This window comes from Talpa europaea, assembly GCF_964194135.1.
Source record: "Talpa europaea genome assembly, chromosome: 1".
NCBI lineage: Eukaryota > Metazoa > Chordata > Mammalia > Eulipotyphla > Talpidae > Talpa > Talpa europaea.
The window spans coordinates 157,909,204-157,933,795 of NC_140073.1; the positions used below are offsets into that span (position 1 = coordinate 157,909,204).

Consider the following 24,592-nt stretch of genomic DNA (forward strand, 5'->3'; position numbering starts at 1 on the left):
GGACCTCGCCTCCGTTTCTGAGAAAGGGGCGCCGGGAGGCCGGGGGGCCAAGGAGAAGAGGCCCCCGGGGCTGCGGGAGCCGCGCTCCCTCCCAGAAGGAGGCGAAGCCGGGGAGTTTGACTCTTTTCTTCGTTCTTAGATTTTTCGATTTGCTGGTGGTTCGCAGCTACGTGCGTGGTTGGGGGGCCCCTGCGCGAGGCCCAGGCCGGACGCTGGAGGAGCTGGGGTGACCCTCCAGCGGGCCCAAGTCCTGGCTGCTCCTCCCCAGAGGCCCTGGCGGTCACCAGGCAGCGGGCAGCGCCTTCTGCCTCCCTGGAGGCCCCCGGGGCCCCAGGGCCGGACCCGTGTGACATCGGGGCGCAGAGGCCTGGCCACAGACCTCCCCTGAGAGTGACCCCGGGTCTGTGGCCGTGCCGTCTGCGGGAGCTTCTGTCTGGTCCGGATCCGCTCCCTTGCTGGGTCCAGCTGGGGCTGGGCTTTGTCTGCGAGGCTGCCCTGTCCTCCCGTGGCGGACGGCCTGAGGGGCTCCCTGCACCTGCACATGTATTTATTGCGTTCACAGTTTATATTTATATATAAATAGAGTTGCAGTTATATATTTATTGAGTTTACAGTTTATTTATTGGCTCCAGAAACATCTTGGGGCCAACGGGCCGGGCGTCTCTCCCACCCCAGCAGGACTCCTGCCACAGCCCCGAGCGCGGAGCCAGAGCCGGCAGCAGAGGACGGCGGGCAGGTGAGCTGGGGTCCAGGGCGCCTCCCGCCCCTGGGCTGCCCACCCTGAGGCCCAGAAGTGTCCGCTGGAGCCTCCTCTCGCCTCCTCTGGTGGGCCTAGCGGGCGTAGTTCACCCCGACTGTCACGGTCCCCGCCTCTGTGGCGGGGACCCGGAGCCTGGTGGCGCCCCGCGCGCTGTGTCTGTGTGTCCGTCCCTGGGAAGTCTGCCTTGCGTCTTCGTGCAGCTGTGACTTTTGTCCGCCCTGTCCAGGAACCCAGTGGAGGGGCCATCCGCGGGGACCCTCTGCCCCCAGGGCCACACCCCAGTCAACAGGCGTCCCTGGTGCTCACACGGACTGCCAGGCACTCGCCAGCCTGCCTTGGGGGGACCGGGGGGCAGTGTCTGTCTGCGCGGGGCGCCCCGGGAGGAGAGGAGGCAGCCACGGTCTGGCCTGTGCTCCCTGCCCCACCTGCCGCTCTACACTGTCCCCTGGGGCCTGCCCCGCCCTGCCCAGCCCTGCCGGCCTCTGCCTCCCACTCACCGGGGCCTGAGGGTTTATGCTGGGTCTGGGCTTTTACAAAAGACAGAAAGAGCCTGGCTTCTCGCTGCCTTGGCCTCACGCCTGGAAAGCAAAAGTCCTGGAGGCAAGAAACGTGCAGCTCTCTGGGTGACCTGCTGGAGGGCGCAGGGAGGAGGCGGGTGGAGACTGATGGTCCCTGGAGCCCCATCCTCCACCGGGAAGGGCCGGTAAATGGGTGAGGGGGCGGCCCCGGGGGGAGCAGCCGTTCTCGGGGCGGCCTGGTGCACAGGGTTGGGGGACCTCAAGTGAGGACAGCCCTGAGCCCCACCCAAAGCCCACAGCAGTGGCCAGGACGGCCTCGAGCCCCTGCTCTTGAGCACGCGCGGCTGGGCCTTCCTATGCTGTCCTGGGTAGTGGTTTGGGGTGGTTTGTCTCTGTGGCTGAGGGGGCAGCCCCCATGCTGCCTTCTCTCTAGACCTTGTCTCCCGAAGGGGCGAACTCCACACAGCTGGTCATTTACAACATCCCAGGCCTGGGCACGTGCGCCCCGCCCAGCCGGGGTGGAATACTACTCGGCTCCGAAAAAGGTGGGTTTGCCATTTGCAGCGACATGGCTGCGCCTGAAGGGTGTTTTGCAGGCGGAATAAGCCAACGGAGCGAGAAAAGACCCTCTGATCTCACTCGCTTGTCACAGATGCAGAAACCGAATGAATGGCCGCGGATGGCGGCTGTCGGTGGGGTGCTGGGGCGCTGCCACGGCTGCTCTCCCTGGTTCCAGGGAGTCCTCCCTGCAGGCGTGGGGCCCCAGAGTCAGTGGCACCACTGTGCAGACGGCCTCCCGGCACCCCCTGGAGCTCTGGCCGGCTCTCCAGGGGCCAGCAGGTCCCGGGCAGCAGCTGCCCAGCAGCAGGTTCCGGTGATGCCTCCTCATGGCCACCCCTGTTCCTGGACAACCTTCACAGGAGCTCACCCCTCCCGACCTCTGCACGGCTGCTGCGTCCTGAGCAGCCCCTGCCTGGGGGCGTGTGTGCTCACAGGCCTGGCAGGTGGGGGCAGCCAGGGCAGGGACAGGGCGGGCAAGGGTGAGGGGGTGCAGGCCACGGGGTGCCAGGGCACTGGCCCTCTTGGGTGCAGTTGGTGCCTGGGGGCCTGTCCGGCGCCGGCGCTGGGCAGCGAGCCGTGGGCTCCCATCCGTTCTCTGGTCAGTTGAAGTCGTGGCTTTAGCTGTCGGCCAGAAAAGGGCCCTCCCTCCCGAGGCCTCCGGCTGGCTGCCCCGTGGCTCTGCGGGCCCCCCCGGGATGGGAGCAGGAAGCGTGGGCCTGCGGGAGGAGGTCAGCGCGGGCCAGGCTGGACGGCCTGCTGGTGGCCAGTGCCGGGCTGGCCTCTCTGTCCAAACCTCTCTTGGACAGAGCCGTGCCAGGCACAGAGGGACCTCCCCGGTGAGGAGCTGGGCTCTGAGACTCCCGCCCCCCGCACACGCCCCTTCCCAGGACCCCACTCGAGCCTCAGGGACGCTCTGGCCAGACCTGCCCAGGTCAGCGGCTGGGCAGATGCACAGGGGCTGGCTGGGAGCCGAGTGGAGGAAGGGAGAGCCAGGAGCCGGGGGGGATGAGCGGGATGGGGCGCCGGCGGCTGGGACGCCGGGCGGATGGGCAGCTGGAGCGGAGCCAGGCCACCCCGCCCCGGGCAGGCGCGGCCCAGCGGACACGGCCTCCTGCGAGCCCCGCCCGCCCGCCCGCCGCCTCTGGCTTTCACTGCCGTGACAACCGTGGCCGTACCACCGTGGGGACCCCAGGGGGGCCCGGAGACTCTGTCTGTCTCACGGGGTGGACCTTAGGCCCTCTGGGGAGGGGCCCCTGGCCGGCCGCCCCACACCTGCGCCCCAGGCTCTAACCTGACATCGCATCACCCTGCGGCCTCCCTTCTCCCAGCTCCCTCCTCCTCCCGCTGAAGAGGGTCCGGACCCCCCCCCCCACAGGAACCCCGCAGCCTCCGGACCCCAGCCACTTGTTCCTCCAGCACCTCCCTCCTCCCGGCGCCTCTCCAGGGAGGACGCTCGGCCGTCCCGCTGCTGCTCTCGCAAGGTCCGCCAGGAAGGAGTCTGGCAGCGTCCCCAGCCCGGCCTGCCAACACCCCCCCGCCCCCCCCCCCTCGCCCGCATCCACGCCCAGCATCAGCCCCTCCGGGCACGGGTCCGGGTCCCAGAGGCAGGGGCGTGCCCCTGAGACCGGGCCCTGGAGGGGTCCCGACACCCAGATCGCAGGTCCCACCACCGGTCTTGGCTTGCAGAGCCCCAACCTAGCCAGCGGGCCCCACAGCCACGGCCCTCCTGCCTCCTGCTCCCCCTTGACCTTGAGGGGCCCCCCGCAAGCGTGAGGAAGCCCAGGCCCCCCGCTTTTCCTTGTGGGAAAAGTTCAGGGTTGGGCAGAGGCTTGTTGTCCCTCCCGCGTGGGCTGCATTTTCCCAGAGCGCCAGGCGTGCGCGGCAGCGGGGGAGGTGCAGAGGAGCATCCGAGAGTCGATCAGCAAACTTTTCTGGCGCCCTCTGTGGCCGCCCCGGCTAGATGCTGGAGGAGATGGACGGGCAGCGGGGCCCGACCTCGCCGGGCGCAGGCCTCCGGGTCCCTGGGGCCAGCCCCTGCCCAGTTCCTCCTGCACCGGGTGCCCGGGCTGGAAGCGGGGTGTGGCTGGGGCCCCGGGCCGGTCCCTCCTCCCGTCTGAGACCCGATGTACCCCGGCCCCAGGAGCACCACTCCCAACCCACAACGACCCCCAGAAAAGCCCGCCTGCGCCGGGCGCCGAACCTGAGCGTGGCCGAGCCCGCAGCCCGTCTGGGCAGGTGCCTTCTAGTGAACCCGTGAGACGCCCCGGCGGGGTGCGCTGCGGAGAACAGTGGGCGGCGGCAGGAGTGGAAACGCTCTGACCCGCGCGTGAGGCTTCCAGGGTCAGCCCCGGGTCAGCCCCAGCCCAGCCCCGGCCGCCGGCCGGGCCGTCACCGCGTGGGGGTGTTCTCGCGGCGCCCGTGTTTGCACGACCGGACCCAGGGGCCCGCGTGTCCTCCAGCGGGCGGCGGGCCTCGCTTATCCCCCGGACGCCATCCAGGGTCCTTTCCTGCCACCCCTTCCCGCGAGGCCCCGGCCGTCCCCCTAAGGCCGACGGCTGCTCTGCTGCCCGAGGGCCGTTGCCGCACGCCCGGGGGAGGGCTCGGGCCTGGGCCACGCGGGGAGAGGCCCCGAGCCCCCGGCCCGAGCTCAGGGCCGGCCTCCGGTTGGGGCTGGGTCCCCCGCATGCTCCCCACATGCCCCCTTCCCGGCGCGTTGACCCGGGCCTCGGAGGGACCAACAGACACAGGCCCGACACGCGGCGGGGTCTCCGCAGGGTGCGCTGCAGGCAAGTGGGCCCTGGGGACGTGGGGCGTCGGGGACGTGGGGCGTCAGGGCCGCGGGGCTCACTGCCCAGCGACTCAGTGCAGCAGCCTCGGACCACCCAGGACCTGGCCTCGTCCCGCAGGCCACAGCCCCTGCCCCGTGACCGCGTGAGGGGCCCGTCCACCCGCCAGGCCCAGAGGCTGGGGTTCGCGCCTGCTCCCCACGTGTTCTCTCTGCTGACACCGAGTACAAACAAGTATGTGTGCGTGTGGGGGGGGTGTGGGGGGTGGGGTGTGTGTGGGTGTGTGTGTGGAGCGTGCGTGTGTGGTGTGTGTGTTGGGCGTATGGTGCCAGGGGCCGGTGCTGGGGGGACTGGCGCCCCGCGTTGTGGCCTCTGGGCCGCTGGGCGAGCGCCGGCGCCGGATTTTCCGAGTCCGTCCTGCACCAAGGATCTTCCTTCCTTGGCGACGACTTATTTCACATGGCATCCAGCACTGTCCTGTCTCTTACCTTTGGTTTCTCCATTAAAAGAAGGGGAGACCGAGACCCCAAGTTACTTGAGGCTCACGGTGGAAGGAGCAAACCTGCCTCGAGTCGCCTCCTGGGCGGGGACAGCTGCTGTGACTCTCCCTGACCAGCACGGCCGTCCACGGGGCTCATGCGGGGTGTGCACAAGGACGCCTGACCGCCCGGGGCGCAGCCTGCTCCCCGCTGGCTGAGGGGGACGCTGGGCTGCTGGGGCAATGGCCTGCCCCTCTGGGTGGCTCTGGGCACCAGGGTCCCGCCGCAGAGCCTCTGGCCGGGGTGCAGCTGCACGCCACGTACCGTCCTGAGCCCGAGGAGGCTGGCACTGGACACGGAGCGCCCAGCCCGCCTCCAGGCTGCAGGGACTGGACACTTTCGGGGGTCACCAGCGCGGCTGGGCCACACGTCTCACTCCAGGGCCCAGCTGAGGGGACCCAAGGGCCCGGTGCGGCGGGCGGCCCAGGAAGCAGGCAGGGAGATGGGGGTGGCTCACGAGGCCGATCAGGCGCGCCCAGGGGGGCAGTGGGCGAGGGGCAGAGCGGGACAAAGCGCTGTGGAGTCCCCCACCCGGTGGGGTGTGGCCTGGGCGGCCCTTTGAGGGCCCCACCCCACCCCCATCCCTTAGCCCAAGGTGTGGGGCTGGCAGGCGGTGGAGGGTGATGGGAGGGCAGCAGCACCGGGGCTTACATCATGGCACGTGGGTCCAGGTCCCTGGGCCACCCCTCAGCTTGAGGCGCCCCCACCCACGACTGGGGTCTGGGGCCCCAGAAGTGTGGGTGAGGTGGCCCGGGCGGAGGCAAAGCTGGGTACCTCAGCCTTGCTCACTCTGAGACAGGCTGCGTGAGGGGCCCACCGCACCCCAGAGCCCGACACCCGCCCGCTGGCCCCACTGCGGAGCCCGTGCACCCAGAAAACAGACCGTCCACTCTTTTGTTCAACAGGAGACGTTTAATCAGGTCAGACAAGGCGAGCAAAGCCCCGCCCGGCGTGGGAGCAGGGCCCCCCGCAGCGCCGCGACCCCAGGGGGGCCGAGCAGGCCCGAGCAGGCCCGCGGGGAGATGAGCCCGCAAAACCAAACCGAACCTCCGATTCTCTGGACAGGCAGCTCACCCCGAATTCTGCGGAGCTCCCCTAAAACACTGTTTCCACATAAATACAGTAAACTCTAGTATTGGTAGGTCACAAATGCTAGATAAACTTTTTTCTTAATATGACAAATGTGTGAGTAGTCCTTTTTATTTTTCTTACAATAAAAAGTACAATTTCTTAAGAATAAGTCCAAGACGGCGCAAACGCCCCCCCCCCTCCGGGCCGTTTTACAGAAAAATCCCCGTTCTCGGAAGGGGCCGGAGGCGCCCCCGCCGCGCTGGTGCGTCACGCGGCGCAAAGACATGCCGTCCCACAGGCCATGCAACCTCCGCGTAGGAAACTTAAAAAAATAGATTCATATATATTTATATATATATTTATATATGTATCAAAGCCCGGGAAACGCGCGGGCTCAAAAGTCTACAAAAACAAGAGTGGAATGGGCTCGCGGCCGGCCAGCGCACAGGAATGTTGTGGAAGCCGCAGCCGCCCACGGCCCCCCGCGAGCGGGTCTCTGAAAGGAAAGAAAAGCCGAACACTGTGAGGGTGGCCAGCCCGAGAGCCCGGCCCGCTGGGGGGGCCAGGGCGTGGCTGCGAAGCCGGGGCCCCACGTGCCCGCGGCCTCCTCGCGCTCCCGCAGAGGCTAAAGTGCTCACTTGCTGACCCCGGCCAGGGCCCCAAGGCCTCTGAAAAGGAAAAAAAGAGGCCCAAGGCCCCAGGCCCCGGCGGGGGGTGTCCTCCCTGGGGCAGGCCTCCGCCGTCCACCCTGGCCAGAGGTGTCTTCAAAGAAAAGGCTAGAAGGGTAACATCTCCGTGCTGGGGGTGGCGCCCGGCGGGCCTGTCAGCAGAGGGGCTGACAAACAGCATTGGCCAGCGCCCCCTCACCCCTGGGCAACCCCGCCCCAGTCGGCCGTGGCCCCTCATCTGCAAAAGCAAAAGCATGAGGTGACCTGGTCCCCGGGCCGGAGCCGCCGCTGGGCAGAGCACGCAGAGGCCCGGCCGTGAAGGCAGGCAGCGGCCACTGAGCCCTCCGAGCCCTGGGCCACGCGGGCCGCCCGTGGCCCCACAGCAGCTCCCTTAAAGCTGGGCTCCCGAGCTGAGTGATCAGTGGGGTGGAGGGCGTCAAGCACCCTGGGCCTTCCCGTCCAACCCCGACCCAGAGCTGACCCCCATGCGCCGGCGACCACGTTTGGACTCACCGGGGGAGGCCAGCTGCGTCATCGTCTCTTTCAGCGGCCCCCCCACAAGTGTCGCCCAGCTCGGAACCTGGCCTGGGTTCCCCTGGGGGCGGTGAGAGTTGCTCAGGGTCACGCTGGGCGCATAGCGGCCTCAGGCGGCGGGAACCAGTGAAAAGCACGGTCCCCCCAGGTGGCCTGCTGGCCTGCGGCTCCCGCCACGGCCCGGTCCCATGGCTTCAGGGGAGACCCCAGCACCCCGCTGCCGGTGGCCGAAAGGTCTTTGGAAAACCGAAGCTAAAGTCCCGTCCCGACCCGTGGCCAGCGGAGCCTGGACACGTGCGTCCCGACTGCCGAGCACCCGGCGGGGAGGGCCCTGCTGCCGGGGGGCTGGCCCTGCGCCCAGAGCCGGGTGGACGCCACGGGGGGCCCCTGCTTGGGCGAAATAAACTCGTGGCAACAGCTCTGGAAGCCGCAGGAAAAGGCTCACTGTACAAAAATAAACAAAAAGAAAAGAGTAAAAAAAACTCTAACAGTTAAAAATGGTAGCTAAGCCCAAGTGTAGGCAGGAAAGAGGCTTAACCGTTATGTCCGTCCAGAAAACCGCTAAAGGGAGAGAAAAAACATAAAATTCACAAAACAAGGCTTATTCGGAAACGTGTCTGTGAAAAATTCATACAAAAAAAAAATCAACAGCAAATTTAGAATCTTTGCTAGAAAAACTCACCCGGCGCGGGCGGCGAGGCGGGCGGCACCGCGCTCGAAACCAAGGAACATCGAAGCACAGACTCGCGGGGGCGGCCGGGCCAGTGTGCGGGCGCCGGGCGGGCAGGGGCCGGCCGGCTGGAGGCCCTTCCAGAAGCACCTGTGCGTGACCCGCCAGCCACCCAGGGCCTCTACAATCTGCATTTATCCTAGAGAGCTAGAGATATACTTTTCTATAAGTGCATTATAAATATTTTATCAAGATTTCATAAGAATCAAGTTTCTTAGCTTGGAATACGTTGGAATATATATTATACATATATATATTTATTTATACCTAAGACTTAAGCAATACTCCATGCTACCTGCTTTGAATGAAAAGCGTCGGCGCTCCGCGGCGCGGGCCGGGCGGGGCTGGGCGGGCGGCCCGCGAGAAAGAGCACTTTGGATTCCGATAACACGTCAGCCCGAAACCCCAGCGGCACCCGCCACTCCGGGGAGCCGCCTCCTTTTCCCTAACCAGCAGCGAAGCGGAGCCGGCTGCGGGCGGGGCCTGCCCGCCGCCCGCCAGCACGCGCGCCCGCTCCCCTGCCCGGCGGCTCTTAAGGCATCGTCCCTCAGGCTGCAGAAAACCCGCCACAAAAATCCATCAGAGCAATAAAAAAAGGCACAAACTCGCGTCTCCCGATGGCTTCGAGGAAACCCCGCAACGCCCGCGGCTCCCGCCTCGGGGTCGGTCCAGTTTTCTTTAAATGTTCGGCCGCGTGTCCCCCGCCGCGGCGAGCCCCGCCGCCCGGTGCACGGGCCAGGCCGGCGCCCCAGAAAACGTCCTCTTTCCAAAAAGGAAGCTACAAGGTGAGCTGAGTGGTTTACGCGGAGACTGGAATCGTGGGTCAGAATCAACGGTCAGCACCAGTTTTAGTCGAGTCAGTTCGTGTCGCCGGATCTCTGATTTCCTTCCCTCGTGTCCACGCGACCGGCAGCTGCCCAGGAGGCCGCGGGTGCCCCGCATCCGGGCGCGCGTCTGTCCACTCGCCCGCGCCGCCCCGGGTCTGGGGGGCCGCGCGCCGCCCCGGGTCTGCAGAGCCCTGCCCTGCCTCCCCCTGAGGCCGCGTCCAGAGACGGCACGGCCGGCAGGACGCAGAGCGGCAGGACGTTTCTCGGCTGAGCTTCAAGACAGACAGACAGACAAGAGAACGCGCTCCAGGAGGGCTACAGGGGCGGCTCCTCCTCCATGGGCTCCTCCTCGGCTCTGGGGGGTGGGGGGGGGTGGCGGGGGGACAAGGGGGGGGGGAAAGGAGGACATTAGGGTTGGGGCACACGTGGGGCCCCACCCACCTCTGGGCTGCCCCTCCACAGCCCCCGCGCCACCCGGGGCGGCCTGACCCAAAGGCGGGGGTCGAGCCGCCCGCTCAGGTGGATGTCCACATCTCTCGGGGCGCCCGGTTCTGGAGTTGGGGGACATCTGTCCTGCCCCTCCCCCGGTGGGGCCGGCCCAGGCCGGGGCTCACCTCTTCTCGGCGGACTTCACGCCCACGGACAGCGAGGCCATGGCGGTGACCGTCTCGGCCTCCTCGTTCTCACACTTCTGGGCCTCGACCAGGGCGGAGCCCACCGTGGAGGACAAGCGCTGCAGGGAGCGCCAGTACTGGCCTGCGGGACAGCCTCGTCAGCCCGCGCCGCCGCCGGCTCACCGCCTCCGCGGGCGCACCCACGCTCTCAGGGCTGGGGCTCGGGCAGTGCAGCCACCGGGCTGGGGGCCCCGGGGCCACTCAGCACCCCACCCCCTCCCCCGAGGGGTGCTGGGCGAGCCAGGCCGACCCTGGGAGCCGGTGAACAGGGGGCAGTGTCATTGGGGGTCTCCAGAGGGACCCTCCAGGCCGGGCCTGGCCACGTGAGGGGTCTCCTGCCATGGGGCTTCTCACGGAGTCAGCGGGGGTAGCGCTGAGGTCACAGCCAGGCCTGGGCAGGGCAGGCAGACCCCCCTTACAGACGGCTGCAGGGGGCTGGGTCACCCCGCGGCCACAGGCACTCAGCTCTGTGACGGGGACGCCTGGGTCAGTGTGCAGCCCCCGGGGCCTGCAGGACCCGCGGCTTGAGGGAGTGCTGGGAAGTGGGGGGCCTGCACCCACATCTCTGCACGGTGGGGTGGCCCCAGCAGCAGAAGGGGATGTTTTGGTCCGGGAAGAGTCGCACCAGGACCACCCTGTGCAGGGGGCCCTGGGGCGGGGGACCCACAGGGACCTGGAGCCCCAATAATTTGGACTTGCCACTGCGGCTGACCCTCCCCCTCAGCAGGCGGGAACCAGGGGGGCCGCTGCCAGCGCATCACGCGCTTGTCCCAAGGGCCTGGAAGCAGCAGCTTGAGGAGGAGCCTGGGGCGGCGGTCACCTCGCTGCCCCCCTCGCTGCCCCCCTCGCTGCCCCCCTCGCTGCCCCCCCCGGGGGCCCCGGGCCCCGGCAACGCACTGTGGATCTCGATGACCTTCTCCATGGACCGGACGGCGTTGGCGTTGGGGCGCTGCTGCAGCACCTTCTCCGGGAGCGGGTCCAGCTGGAAGAGGAGGCGGCAGTGACCGGGGGCGCGGGGTCACCCCTGCCGGGGCACGGCGGGGCGGGGGGCGGGGGCACAGCGGCCGAGAGGCCACGTGAGCTGTGAGGTGCAGACGCGGGGAGGCCGGGCGAGGCCGGGGGCGCACAGGGCGTGCCGCCCTGCCGGCCCGCGGGTGCCGATCCCCAGCGTGGGGCTGGACGCTGCAGGGACCCCGGGGAAGGAAAACACGGCTGGGACAAGGGCCAGGTGACGCCGACCACCCAGGGCGCCCACGGGCAGGTGCCGGGAGAGCAGATGCCCCTGCGCGAAGCCGCGCGGACAGAGGGGACCAGCGCCGAGAAGAGAGGACGCTGAAGGCACCCGAGCCCCGCCACGCGCCCACACAGACTCCGCACGGCCGGCCGCGCCCGAGCCCCCCCGGGGCCTCCGCGTCCAGGCTGGCTGCGCCCGAGGGAGCCTCCCGGTCCCCGCTTGGGCCAGAAGACGCACGGCGGCCGGGCTGGAGCAGCCCCAACACGTGGCTCACTGGACCGCGTCCTCCCCAGCGCCCCGGGCGCCGCACGCGGTCACTGGGGCGCGGCCCCACCACACCCGAGGAGGCGGCAGCCCTGGCCCCTGGCGCTGTGGGCGCCTTGGAGACCCGGCCTCTCCCACCTGGCGTGGCAGCAGCCCCCGCAGATGGGGCGCGAGGCCCGAGCCCCTGGGGCCGACACCCGTGAGGCCCATGAGCCGGCGCCTCGGCCACGAGGAGCAAGGCCAAGGCTCCACAGTGGAGCTCCCGCGAGCATCCTGGGGGCCGCTCCGTGCTCCTACACCCCAGCCCTTCTGGACCCCCCACGTCCTGCCCACCCTCTCCCGCCTCCAGCCCCCAGGCCCCCTGATCCAAGGCCCCCAGGCAGAGGCAGGGGCGCCGGCCACCCTCTCAGCACCAGGAGATGGAGACCTTGACAAATCCTGGCTTCCAGCCGGCTGACGTGTCTACGTCAAAGGGGCGTCCTGTTTGAACAGCAGAAGCCCCGGAAGCCAGGAGAGGCTGTGCTCAAAGCTCAGTCCTCTAGGGTTATTTTAAAGAAGCGCAAAGCCCCGAAGTCTCAGGAAGGTGCCCAAAGAAACCAGACACCTTTTAGCTCCACAGAGGGAGAGAGAAGGCCGGTGAGCAGAAAGGCTGAGGCCACCAGGGGCCACCGCATCAGGGAGGGTCCACTCCTGACCCTCCAGGCCCCAGGAAGGCCGCCGGGTGTAGACCGCCAGGCCCGGACCCTCTCACTGGCCGAGCGGCCTCTGCTGGCCCTCAGCTTGCACGGCCATTGCTGGGGCTTGGGCCTCCAGGGCCCTCTGCTGTTGCACACTCAGCATGCACCCCTGCTGGTGCCCCAAGTTGTAGGGAGCCCCGGCACCTCACCGGAGCCCTCTCGGCCATGCTCCGCCCAGGCTTGCACGCAGCCGGCCCGATGAGCGGCTTTGTGGGCTCCCTGACGGCGGCTTCACACGCCCTCCTCGAATGCCCGAGGCCCGCGGCACGGAGATCCTCAGCGGCCCGGAGTGGGTGCAGGCAGGCGTGGAGCGTGGGGCCAGAGGTCACAGGGCCCCAGCACCATTCGTGGGCAGCCCCCTGGGCCACTGTGCCCCAACACCACCTTTGTTGTTCCTGGGCCTCTTGGCCCCCATGCCTCAGCGGGGTCAGGGGAGGGGTCCCTCACCCCAGGCCAACCAGCAGGTGCCTGGTCCCTCCAGATCCCAGGCCCGAGCTGCCCCATGTGGCTTCTGGAGTCCTCCTGCCCTCCCCGCTTCTCCCTTGGACGTCGGGGCTCACGCAGGAGGTCCTGCGGATTCCGACCCTCACCCCATACCACAGGTGGTGACTGGCAGGAGGGCAGTGCCCGCTGTGCTCCTCACGGCCTGGGCGCCCACCTCCCAACTGGCTGTCGCCACCCGCGACACAGACCCCCCACCCCTGCACGCCAGCGGGTTCCTGGGCCCGTGGGAAGCCACTGAGAGCCACAGGAGGAGCAGGCCCGGGGACGGCTGGGCAGCCATGCCCAATGTGCCTGGCGGAGTGAGTTTCGGGAAACTCTGGAAATTCCAAACAGGAGCCACAAACCAGTCTCCCCTGCGGGCCGTCTGGGCACCTCCCTGCCACCCCGGCACCTCCTGCCCGCAGGCCCCTGGCTCCCCCCGCACAGCAGCCGGAGGTGGGCGCAGGGCATGTGGAATGGACGGCCCAGGTCTCCTCTCCCCTGTACCCACAAAAGCTCCCGGGCAGTCCAGCCCGAGCCCAAACTGTACAGGCCAGAGAAGACCCCGGCTGGTCCTGAGCCACAGGGGCTGCTACGCAGGAGGGGTACAGGGACCCGCAGGCCACACGGCCCGGCCCCAACTCGGCCACCCATGCCCCGAGACAGTGGTTCAGAACCCCGGACACTCACGTGACCCTCCCAGAAGGTCAGTACCCGCGAAGCCAGGCGCCGAAGTGTCTCCCTGAGGGAGGGGCCCTGACCGGGCAGTTTGGGCACTCCTGTGAAGGGGGTGCCGAGGAGAGAATCCCGCCTGGCCGGCCGCCCCACTCCTACCTCGACCCCCAGCAGCGCAGAGACGCAGGCCTCTGAGGCGTCGCAGATGGCCGTGAGGTCGTGGCCGCCCTCCAGAGCCAGCACGACGCGGCCGCCGGCCAGGCCCATCAGCTGCTTCGTCAGGTACCCGAAACCTGCGGGGGCGGGAGGAAGTGAGGGTCAGCGGCCAGCGCCCAAGGCCCTACAGCCACCCAGAGCTCCAGGCTGGCACCAAGCACTGAGAGAAGCTGGCCCGAGTACAGACCGGCCAGGCCTCTGCGGGCCCCTGCTGCCCGGGAACAGTGGAGACGGCTGCGGTGCTTTGGTTTCATCACGGCGGGGCCCAAAGCATGGCCCTGCCCCTTGCACTGAGGCCAGAGGCCAAGGAGGCTGGAGCCGGGGCCCACCCGAGGCTGCTAGGGCTCAGCCACTTCCACCCTGGAGGGCTGGGCACAGGTGCGTGCCCGTCCACAGCTGCGGCGCCTGGCTCTCCTGATGCCCGTGGTGCCCTCACGCCCAGGTGCTGGCCACTGGGTCACCAGCACCGCCACCTCTGCCGGAATAGTTGACCCAGAGACGTATGTGCCACACGGGCTGCAGCCCCCTGTCGGCTGGCCACCAGCAGCCCTGTGTGATGGATGCAAGCGATGGCGTCAGGCCAGCGGTCATGCTCCATCCTCCGGCGGTCACTTCATGGGCTATGAGGCCCCACACCCAGGGCAGTGGGTTCTGAGAGCCTGGCACGGGAACGGCCGTCCCGCGGCCACCGCTGGGCCAACTTTTCTGCCCTGGTGGGGCTCGCTCTCTGGGGCGAGGGCACTGCCCTCCTCGGCCGCCCGCATCTTCTCCAGGACGAGGCCTTGCAGGGTGTGCAAACCACACTGAGGGCCTTGGGTCAGGCGCAGGGCCTTCCTGTGGCCCCAGGCGCTGAGGCAGGGCAGCAGCGGCCACGGCACCCGGGGGGCTGACTCAGGCTCTCCTGAGCCCCCGAAGTCCCAGCGGCCTCCAGCGCTGCTTACCGGCCCCGCAGAGGCCGGCACCTGACCGTCGCGGGTGCCCTCGGGGGGCCACGGGGCAGCAGCAGGCAGCCAGGGCTGCACCACCACACTGGCCAGCATGCCCTCCAGGGGCCCCGCCTCTAGGTGACCCCAGCTCCCTGCACCTTCAGGGGATGGGGAGACGTGAGGGGAGCACGTGCTGAAGGGCGCCTGGCCGCAGGGCGGCCGTGCAGACGGGCCCGACGCTGACTCACACTTGGCAGAGAGGTGGTAGCCGCCGAGGGGCGCGGGGTGGCCCTCCACCGCGTCGAAGCCCGAGGAGACCAGCACCACATCCGGGGCGAACTCACTGGCGATTGGCATGACCACTGTCCTGCAAGACAGAGAGGGGATACTGGGCCTCCAGAGGGGCCTGGGGAGCCGGCACGGGCCCAGCCAGTCCCCTCAGGGAGACCGGAGATCACCCGTCTGAAGAGCAGGCACCCGCCCGGCACCCAGCGGTGACACCAGGGGGCAGGGCCTATGGCGCCGGTGCAGCTGTGCGCCCACTCCGCAGAAGCCTCACCGCAGGCTCCCCCGCGCCGAGCGGCCGGCCCGAGTCCCGGGAGGGGTCCTGCTTTGCCGCCTCCCCGCAGGCGGGCAGCCCCCTGGCCTCAACCACACTCCTGCCCCCACGCGGGCCGCTCGGTTCCCACAGCTGCCACCTGCACCCCGGGGCCACGCCAACCGGCCCGAATCGCCATTCCCTTCACCCAGTTCAGAGGGCCCCTGGGAGCCGCCAGGGCCCGTGCGGCTGCGCCGGTACGCCAGCAGGTAAGCCGGGCCGCAGGCGCCCACTGGGACGCAGGAAACAAACGCCTTCCCCAGCGAGAGCCCCATTTCTGGAACCTCCGGCGGGCGTCCCCGAGGCCAGGCTGCCGCGCACACAGCTCCCGGCATGTGCTCTCTCCTGAGCTCTCTCCTGAGCTCTGGGAGGCGGGTTGGCCTGGCCAGGGTGCGCACGGCTGGCCGGCCCGCGGCGTCGCTGTGCCCCGGGAAACTCCGTCCAGAAGGCACACAGCGGGTGTCCTGCTCCTTCTGGCCCACGAGCCCCAGAGGCGCCGGCCACACGGACCCGCTGCCCATCCCCGCTGCCCGGCCGGCGCCGGTTCGTGCCGCCTTCCGGGTCAGGCTTGCGCCCGACGACAGGGCCCCGGTGCCGCGAGCCTCAGCGCTGCGGGTCCACACGCCCCCTTCACGGGCTGGCTGCCCTGGGCTGACCACGCCCTCTGCCTCCCCAGCACCTGCCAGTCGGAGGGACCCTCGGCCCACGGCTGCGCGGGCGGGAGGGCCCGAGGCCCTGTGTGGCTGTGGCTGCGCTTCCAGCTCGCGCAGCCTCAGGCCTCCTTTTCAGGCTCTCGGAGCACGGTGCTCCCTCAGACCCTCCTGCCTGCAGCCTCCGGGAGGGGCGCCTTCCCAGGGCGCCTGTTCCCCCAGCGCTCCAGACCCCTGCCTGCTCATGTGCCCCTGGGAATGAAGCGCCAGGTCGATGCCTGCTGCGGCTGCCCAGGCCCACGGATGGGGGTGCCGGGCTGGTGCATGACTGCATGGGGGCCCCTCCATACAACCTTGGGCTGCCCCCCACCTCCTGCGCCGAGGCTGGCCTGGGCCTGTGGGGGCCGCCTCCTGCGGGACTCCATCTTCCTGGCGGCCAGTGGCCTCCTGACTGCGAGCTAGCGGGGCCCCTGCAGCTTCTCCCCGAGCACCTGTGGGGCGCTGGCCCAGCCCACCTGCGGCCACACTGGCCATGAGGCCCACTCTGGGCCAACCCGCTCCCGCCCACGGCCCGGCTCCGTTGGGTCCACCCGCCAGGGCCCAGGTCCACAGCCACAAGGACGAAGGCCACTGCGGGGCCTGGCCACACCCCCCTCGCCCAACCCGAGAGGGGCCCATGTCAGGGCCCAGCCGCGCAGTGCTCACAGCCCTCGGGGTGGACGCCCGCCCTGCCCACCCAGCGCCAACTGGCTTCTGGCTTCGCTCCTGCTCAGACAGTCGCAGCGAAGGCAGCCCCTGCCGGGCCGACGGGGTATCCGGGTCGACAGCGTCCTGGACGGTCAGAGCCGCCGCGTGGTCCCGGCGGCCTCCAGACGACAAGGTCACCCGAGTGCACACCAGGCCGCGCCACAGCACACCCCAGGGCATGGGCGAAGGCCTGGAGCTGCCGTGAGAGCCACTGGCGGGGCCCTGAGGCAGGCGCAGCCCCTCGCAGACCACAGCTGCCGGGGAAGGCCCAGCCCCCCAGCCCCGAGGGCTTCATGAACAAGAGCATTTTCGCCTGCGCGAACTGACCAGCAAGTCCCCCCAGCTCCCTCCCCGAGCTGCCGCGGGCGGACGCAGGTGACGGAGGGTGAGGGCGCTGCCCAGCCGCCGCTCGGCTGCAGACTTCAAAGGCGGCTTGGCCGAGACTGGTTTGAATTAAGGCCCCTCTCGCCCGCCTGCAGTCGGGAGCAGGGCCGCGCTCTGGACTGCATTAGGCCGATTCTCTTATCTCTGCAGCTTGATCTCCTGAAACCGAGGTGGCGGTGACGGCCTGGCCACGAGGTGCTGCTCACAGGCTGCCCGTCCCCGGGGGCCGGGGCGGAAGAGGGGGCCGGGCCGCTCCTCTCCATCGATGCCCTGGGAGCCGTAAATTGTCAACTTCAAAGTGCTATTTTCACATTAAAATCAATAAAAAAAACAACCCAGAAACGATTTTCCTTTTCAAAGCAGCTCCGTGGGCCCTGCCGGCTCACCACATGAGGCAGCAGCGCGCTCGGCGGGAGGGTGAAGCCGGATGTCAGGAGCAGCCAGAGCGGCCAGAAGCAGCTCCTCTCGCAGCTCACCCTGAGCCGGCCCGGCCGCGAGGCAGCGATCCGAGACAGCCTCCCCTCACGCCTGCGCCGCCTGTCAGCCCAGACCGGCCCCGGGCCTCCTGTGGGCGAGCTGGTCCACCGTGTGCCCAGATTGTGGACGCGAGGGCTTCGGGCACGGAGCAGAGAGATGCCAGGGCCGCCCCCGACAGGCAGGACACCCCGCTGCTGAGGCCGGCTCCCAGGGCAGCCGTCTGCCCGTGCCCTCACAGTGGAGCTGTGTGGGGGTCACTATCCTGGAAAGCGGGTCAGTGTCAGGACAGACAAGGGGACGTGGTCAGCGAGCCTGGAGGAGCAGATTCGGGAAGACTGGAGGTCGCCATGCTGGCGGCCGTGGGGCCAGACTCCGACATCACCTGCCCGCACGTTTTGAGGGCGGGGACCAGGACCCTGCTCCCGCGCCCAGGTGAGCGAGTGGATGCAGTAAGGGGTCAGGTGAGCCCAGCCCGGTGCGCGCCGCTGAGGGCCCTGGACCTTTGCTGCTGGAGACGTGTGCAGAGAAGGTGCAGGAGCGTGGCCGCACCGCGGGGTGCTCAAGGCCCGCACGGTGCACGCCGCGTGCACCCATGGGTGGAGAGCAGAGGCAGGGGCAGGCAGAGACCGCCCCGGCCTTCTCAGAGCTCCAGCCCAGCGCACCCAGCGCTTTCTGACGCGGGCCGTGGGGCAGGGCCCGGGGTGGGCGCCCTCGCAGCTCCGCCCCCCGGGATGAGGGGCTGGCTTCTAAGCAGCAGGAAGCCCCGCCGGGCGCCCCTCTGCAGGGCCCATTCCGAAGGCCCGAGCAAGGCTGAAAGGCAGGCGATGACCAGCCCGTGCAGGAAGCCGCCTGTGGGCCCAGGGTGGGCACCGCCCACACCGAGGGGGCAGGGCGACTTTCTCTCTCCCGGCCTCCCGCCCAAGGGCAGTGGGAGGCCAACGGCCTGCGACGCTAGGGGCCGCACTGGCGACTTTGCGAGGCCTCCAGGAGAGGTCCCCGGGGCGCCGGAGGGCCCCCCGCCAGGAGCGAGCACAAGACCCAGGCCGCGGGAGAGGGCCCGGGCCACTCACCTGAAGGCCGCCAGGTATTCTGCGTCTCCCATGGGGGGGTCGAGGCCGCCGGTGAAAGCCATGTTGACGTTGAAGCCCACGCCCGGCCCGGTGCCCACCTGCACGAGAAACGCGCCCTCAGACCCGGGGCCGCCGGGAGCCCCCTCAGGCCGGTGCTCGGCAGTCGCTGCTGCGGGGCTACCGCCATGAGCGTCTTCACGGAACGCGGGTCTTGTCCTTCTGACCTGCGAGCCCTGGGGGCCAGGCCAGCCCTGCCCATGCGTGGACACTGGAAACCCGGCGACGGCCGGCTTCTTCCCACCGGGCCGGGGAGACCCTGCGGTGAAGACCCCCCTCCCGGGTCCTGCTGTCCCAGCCTGCGGCAGCGCTGTGGGCGCAGGGGTCTGCAGCGGGTGCACGGGTGGAGGGGGCAGAACAGAGGCCTGGTCTAGAAAGCCCCCAAGGTGCGTATTCACCGCCCCAGGCAGCCTTCCTGGAGGAGGCAGGCTCCCCCCCCCACTCCCGGGCCTGCTGCTCCCTCACCTCATCAGGGGCCCCGCTGCCAGGGAAGAAGTTGCCGTCGTCGTAGCGGTGCAGGGACACGTACAGCACGCTGGGGTCCCCGTAGAAGGCCTGCTGGGTCCCGTTCCCGTGGTGCACGTCCTAGGGGGAGGGCGGGGCTCAGCGCGGGGTTGGGGGGGGGCAGGGGTGGGGGTGGGGGAAGTCCAGGGAAGTTCAGGCCACACAGCCCGGGCGCGGACAGCAGGGCCACAGCAGGGCTGGGTTGCTGCCCCAGAGGCAGCGGGGGGTGGGGGTACTATGCTCCCGCCCACCCATGAGGCGCTGCTGAGGGCACAGGAGAGGCTGTGGAAGGGGAGGGGGCCCAACTAACCCCAGGTTAGTTTTTCTTTTTTTTTTTTTTTTTAAGATTTGTTTATTTATTTACACAAGCACTGGGCAGTCAGAAGCGCGGGAGGGTGAGAGGAGTCAACAGAGCCAGAGCGGGGAGCAGAGCAGGCAGAAGGACCGAAGGACACTGCTGAGGGGAGCAGCGGGCGGCAGGAGGGGTCTGCGCGCCATGTGGGACCCTGGCCCAGAGGCCGGGGATTGAACAGGCCCTGCAGAGGCTGCGGGCAGCTTCTCAGCCCAGCGCCCAACCGCTGCGCCACCAGGGGAGGCCTCAGGTTAGTTTTTCTTTCTCCAAACTGAGGACTTTGCAACGCAAGCCAGGACCCCACCTGGAAGACCCCCACATCCCTTAAAAATTTTATCAAAAAGTCCTTGAGCACTCCGCTCCGTCAGCGCCACCAGGCCTGCTCACAGCGCCGACCCGCGGGGGACATGAGGACGACCATGATTGGGGAACACCTGAGGGCTGGGCTGGTTACCAGGGAAACCCACCTGAAGTGGGGGGGTCCTTCCAGCCTCCCCGCCACCCCAGGGTAGAGAGGCTGAAAGCTGAACTCAGTTGCCAGTACCCCCCCACCCCAGTCAGCTGTGTCTAGGAGGCCCCACAGAACCCCAAACGGAGGGGCTCCCAGACCTTCCTTGCAGGGCCTGGGAGCCGGGCTCCTGCAGACAGGCCCATCAAGTCTGGGGTGGGGTCCTGGACCCCCCAACTAGGCTGCTTGGTCAGAAGCGTGGGCTGACCTGGGCCCAAGGCTTGTGCCTGGGGTGCAGGGCAGTCTGGGTGGCCTGCAGGGGCCCAGGGTGGCAGCCTCAGGGGTGAGCTGTGCTCCCAGCGCCTGCTGAGGGTCAAGATACCTTGTGGGAGAGGGGAGCCTCCATGCACCGCCCCCCCCAGCCAGATCAGCTCTGTTCTAGCACAAAGACCCTCTGCCGGGGGCCGGCAGGCACACATCTGGCCAGCACACCCCAGCTCTCAGACTGGGAGCCCAGGCTGGTACAACCCGCCCTGAACCCCCCTCCAACAAGGCCACGTCGAGGACAGCCTCGGCAGCTACCCTGGACTCGACGCTTTCAGGCCCGCAAGGGACCTCGGTGCTGGCTGGGCTGGTGGACTGAAGCTGTAAACTACGCTTTTTTTTCTGCATCTTCAAGACAGTTTCTAGAAAGTCAAACACCCCAATGCAAAAGTCAGCGGAAGCAGAAATGGCCATGACCCCCTCCACACGGTCACCCACTTACCCAGTCCACTATGAGGGTCTTGCCCACGTTCAGCCTCTGCTGGAGAAGCTTGGCGGCCACGGCCACAGAGTTGAAGTAGCAGAAGCCCCTGCAGGCGGAGCACAGAGATGGAGAAGCGGCCCCCGACAGGCCAGGCTGCGCCCCAGGAGCTCCAGGCCCAGCCTTCGCCTGCAGTCACGGGCAGAGGCTCCTCCCCTCTCCCCTCAGGCCCACTGCCGCGCCCCCCCCTGCAGTCCACTCCGGGAGGGCCTGCTCTGGGGCAGCCTGTGCCCAGACATGGAGGCCCAGCCCCACCACCCATCTGTGTCCCTGGCTCTCCCTCCCCGGCAGCGGCCTGCGCCCCTGCTCTGCCGCCTGATGGCCCCTCGTCGCAGCGACAGCCTCACCCCTCCTGACTCTGCCCAGCAACATCTGAGCCTGGAGGTGAGCCGGGCCTCTCGGGGGGGCCCCTCCCACGAGGCCCAGGCACAGAGCCCGTGCCCCCTCCTCCGTGTGCCCAGAGCCGGCCGCAGGGTGGTGGCCGGTGGCTCCAGCCAGAGCAGTACCTGCCCGCAGGCCAGCCAGAGGAGGCCGTGCCCCCGCTGGTCGGGGTGGGCTGGGGCCACCCCCCCTGTTCCCAACAGGGAAGGGCCACGTTGACTTGTTCTGGGGCCACCCCCTGAGTTTCCTCTCCCAGGTTTCTGGACGACCCTGACAATAGGCAAGTTCTCTAGACGACGCGGCGGATAGCCCCGCGCAGCCCGTTTGCGCCACCTCCTCACGGCGACTGGCCCTAGAGCAGAGCGTGCGGCCGACCTGGGGCCAGGTGACCCGGAGAGGAAGGCCCAGAGCAGGTCCCGGGACCAACCCCGCGTGCAGCCGCCGCACACCGGCCCCCCAGGCCCCGCCCCGCCCGGCACTCACATGGGCGTGCTCTCCTCCGCGTGGTGTCCTGGGGGGCGGACCACGGCGAAGCCATTCTATCGGACACGGGTGGTGGGGAGAGACGGGAAAGGCTGGTTACGTCAGGGGGAGACTGAGACGGGGCGCGACACGGTGCAGGGTTCGCCCCAGGACATGCCACACCGTGTCCCCGCGCTTGGAGGTGGGCGAGGGGCAGGGCTGGCCGTGAAGTCCCTGCGCCCCCACCTGGGGAAGAGGCCCACTAGGCCGAGGGCCGTGAGGGGGCAGGGACCAGCATTTGTCCTTAATGTGAGCTCCTGCTGCATCCAACCCCAGGGGAGTGGACACGGCAGGAAACAAACCATGGATGCCCAGGCCTCTTTGGCTGCCCGGTCGCCTGCCACGCTGTAGGCCTGACCACCCGCAGTGTGGACGTGAGGCTCCCACGGGCAACAGCTCTGGTTCTTCAGCAACTCCGAAGACAGGGCAGCACCCCCAAGGGCCGTGGGGTAGGGCAGCCTTCTGGTTCCATGTGAACAGGCCCCCGCCAGGCACAGGCCATGTCTCCTATCCCAGCACCCCACTCCTCGCGGACCTCGGGGCCTGTGCCCACGGCCTCACTGACCTTTAGCTCCCCCGTGGCCACCTTGAACACCAGCTCCACCACGCAGCCCACGGCCAGACGGGCCGCCCCCGACGAGTGCACCTCGTTCCATATGGTGTCGCTGTCCACCTGCAGAGACGCCAGGCCAGGTGAGGCCGCGCCCCGGCCCGGCCGCAGCCTCCTCTGTCTGCAGACCCCAGGCCCTCACCTGCCCGTCTCCACCTCTAGAACACGCTGGCCCACAGCCGCGTAGGTTTTATTTGAAGTCATGGCAAAAATACCGCCCCGGTGTGAAATGCAGCCACTTTGCCCCTCCCGAGGACTCATTCCTCCCCTTGCTGTGACTCCAGGCTGAGCCCCCGGGCTCCCCGCAGCCAAGGTAATGTTAGGGGGAAAGGCTGTCCTAAAGCTAATCCCATACAGGCTTTGTGGACTCCACCCCCACCCCAGGCCAAAGCCAAAGACACTGGGGACTCCACATCCCATCCCCACCCAAGGGAAGGTGGCTGGGACCTGAGGGTGGGGTGAAGCAGCCAGGTGGATACAAAAGGCAGACACGTGGGCTTTGGGGGGCTCTCCATTTTTGGGCTCTCGGCCAGCTCGGAGCGTCCGGCCAGCTCTGAGAGTGCCTTTGGGTTTCCAGGTCGTCGGATCGGGTAGGACGCATTAAAGACTTTATTTCCCTATTTTCTCCCTGAGTTGTACATTTTCCTTATTTCCTTTCCTCTTGTAAATAAACCTTTTATGAACCCTTTTGCATGTGTCTGTAGTAGAGTATTCATAAGTCTCTTTAAAGTGCGCGGGTGAGGACCCACAGCCAGGAACCCGTTTAATATCGGGGCTGCTCTATAACAGTAAGAGCTGCCCTCAGCGCGCAGGAGCGTGAGGCTGACCGGCAGAGGGCTCCCCGAGTCAGGCCTTTATTCTGTGCTGACTTTAATGAGACGCTCCAGACACGTGGCAAGAACACTGCCAGGCCTGGGGGGACCGCCGGGGACGCGCTGGGGGACCGGCATCCGCTCTGCCCACAGAGCTGGGCGGCTCATCCCGAAACAGAACGTGCCTGGCGCAAACGCAGAGGGACACGCTTCTGCAAAAGTTTTCTTGCCTATTTCTGAGACCTCACTAGCAGGAGCCCCACGCCAGCCGGAGGGGCCACCAGGGACGCCCCGGGGCCTGCCAAGTCTCCACACGGCCTCCCGGCACCGGGGCGGGGCCTGCGGACAGGCAGCACCTGACAAAGACACTAATCCCGGGGGCCTGGGGGGGCCTTTGGAGAAGTCTTGATGTTTCATCTTCAAAGCAAGATGATTTAAAGTCCGTGGGGGGTCGGCCATTTCCTGGGGAGTCATTCCTCAAGGTCGTTCTCCTCAGCAACCAAGCCTCTGTGTTCTTTAAATAGTTTCCAAATGTCCGGAGAACGTGCTTGCGTGAACGTTCCACTTTCGGAGCCTGGCTCTGGTCTTCGAGACACTCCACTGCTACCCGCCGACGTGCCCGCTAAGTGGAACCAGTCTGGGCCAGTCCCATCATGGGGACATGCGCTCTGTGCCGCTCCAGGAAGACACGGGGGTGAGGGCGGGGGGCGGTGGCGCCCCGGGCGGCAGCTGGAGGCCCGGAGACCCCTCGCCTGCCTGAGGCTGCGGGCTGGGCAGGGCCACTCTGCTGTTTCGCCTCAGAATGTGACTTGGTGTAGGCCCAAGGAACCAGCATCCAGGGCCACAGACCCTCTGTCCAGGTGCTCCGGAGGGTCTCTGCGCCCCCACCTGCCAGGCGCCCCCTCCTGCAGGACCCAGGGTGCAGGTCCCGTGACACCCTGACCAGTGAGGGACAGACGCCGACGCTGCAGGCCCCAGGCCTCAGTCTGGAGTCGAGGAGACGTTCCAGCTGCTTCTGGTCTGGGCCTGAGTGGGCCACCAGCTCCAGCAGGACTGGCCTGGGTGGGTCAGGGGCCTCCGGAGGGGCCACGCTGGGCAGGGAGCGATGCAACGACGGACGCAGGAGCTCATGCCCCCTGCACATCCTCGAGGAGAGACAGGCAGGTGGGGGGGAGAGGGGCTGGCCTTGGACAGATGTAAACGCACGTCCCTGGTGGCCAGTCTGGGCGCGCCGGGCGCGTCAGTCTCGCGGGAGCCACAGGCAGGGCTCCTTGCAGGCCGGGGCGAGGCGCGGTGAGGAGGGCGTCGCCCACGCGCCACCAGGAGCCCCCCATCCCTGAGATGTGGGCGAAGCCCCCACGCCCCAGCCCTTCCGGATCCCGCTCGGGAGCATCTGCGCTCGGTGGATGCTGGGCCGCGGCGCGCTCTGCGGGCCTGACATCACGGGGGGCGGGGGGTGGCTCGGGGGCCCAGGTCTGGGTCTCCATGTAATTTTCCTTTGCAAATTACAAGCCCTGCCTCGCGCAGCGGGGCTGCTGGGTAGTGCAGAAGCAAACCTTTTTAAGTCTGGCCAAAACTTGCCCCGAATGGAGAGCCGCTGCCTCCACACAGCACGCGCGCGCCCGGGAGGCCGGGGCGGCGTGGATACACGCCGTTCATTCTCGCTCTGATGGGGTCATTTTCAAAGCGGCGATTTTGTAAAGACTCAGAAAGAAAACAATTTTGTTTCATTTTCATAACAGAATCCAGACCCAGCACCCCACCCGTGCCCTGTAATTTCAGGCCCCGGCGCTGGGCCCCGGCCGCCTGCCTCTCTGTGGGCAGGAGGCTCAGCTCACCCTCCGTTTACTGCCGCCCCCATCCCCGCTCCAAGAGGAGCCCCCGCGCCGTGAGAAGCTTTGGCTTCCGAGAGCTGCCCTGCGCCGCCCTGAGGGCGGAGTGGACACCGGCAGGGAAGACCCCCAGCCCGGTG

The 24,592-nt window shown here is 68.1% G+C and overlaps 1 protein-coding gene across 1 annotated transcript in view; it reads right to left on the reverse strand.

Annotated features, from left to right (window-relative positions):
- Nucleotides 1-9,309: 9,309 nt before the first annotated feature.
- The window catches only part of HDAC4 (histone deacetylase 4), a gene marked incomplete at both ends in the record, with an annotated part of 57,348 nt that continues 42,065 nt past the window's right edge, over nucleotides 9,310-24,592 (reverse strand). Inside the window, 10 exons of the mRNA XM_084228203.1 lie at nucleotides 9,310-9,349; nucleotides 9,609-9,750; nucleotides 10,566-10,650; nucleotides 13,221-13,354; nucleotides 14,452-14,570; nucleotides 18,130-18,227; nucleotides 18,652-18,771; nucleotides 20,257-20,344; nucleotides 21,160-21,215; nucleotides 21,764-21,871. Coding sequence (XP_084084329.1) covers nucleotides 9,310-9,349; nucleotides 9,609-9,750; nucleotides 10,566-10,650; nucleotides 13,221-13,354; nucleotides 14,452-14,570; nucleotides 18,130-18,227; nucleotides 18,652-18,771; nucleotides 20,257-20,344; nucleotides 21,160-21,215; nucleotides 21,764-21,871 — 990 coding nt within the window. The remainder of the gene's footprint in view (nucleotides 9,350-9,608; nucleotides 9,751-10,565; nucleotides 10,651-13,220; nucleotides 13,355-14,451; nucleotides 14,571-18,129; nucleotides 18,228-18,651; nucleotides 18,772-20,256; nucleotides 20,345-21,159; nucleotides 21,216-21,763; nucleotides 21,872-24,592) is intronic.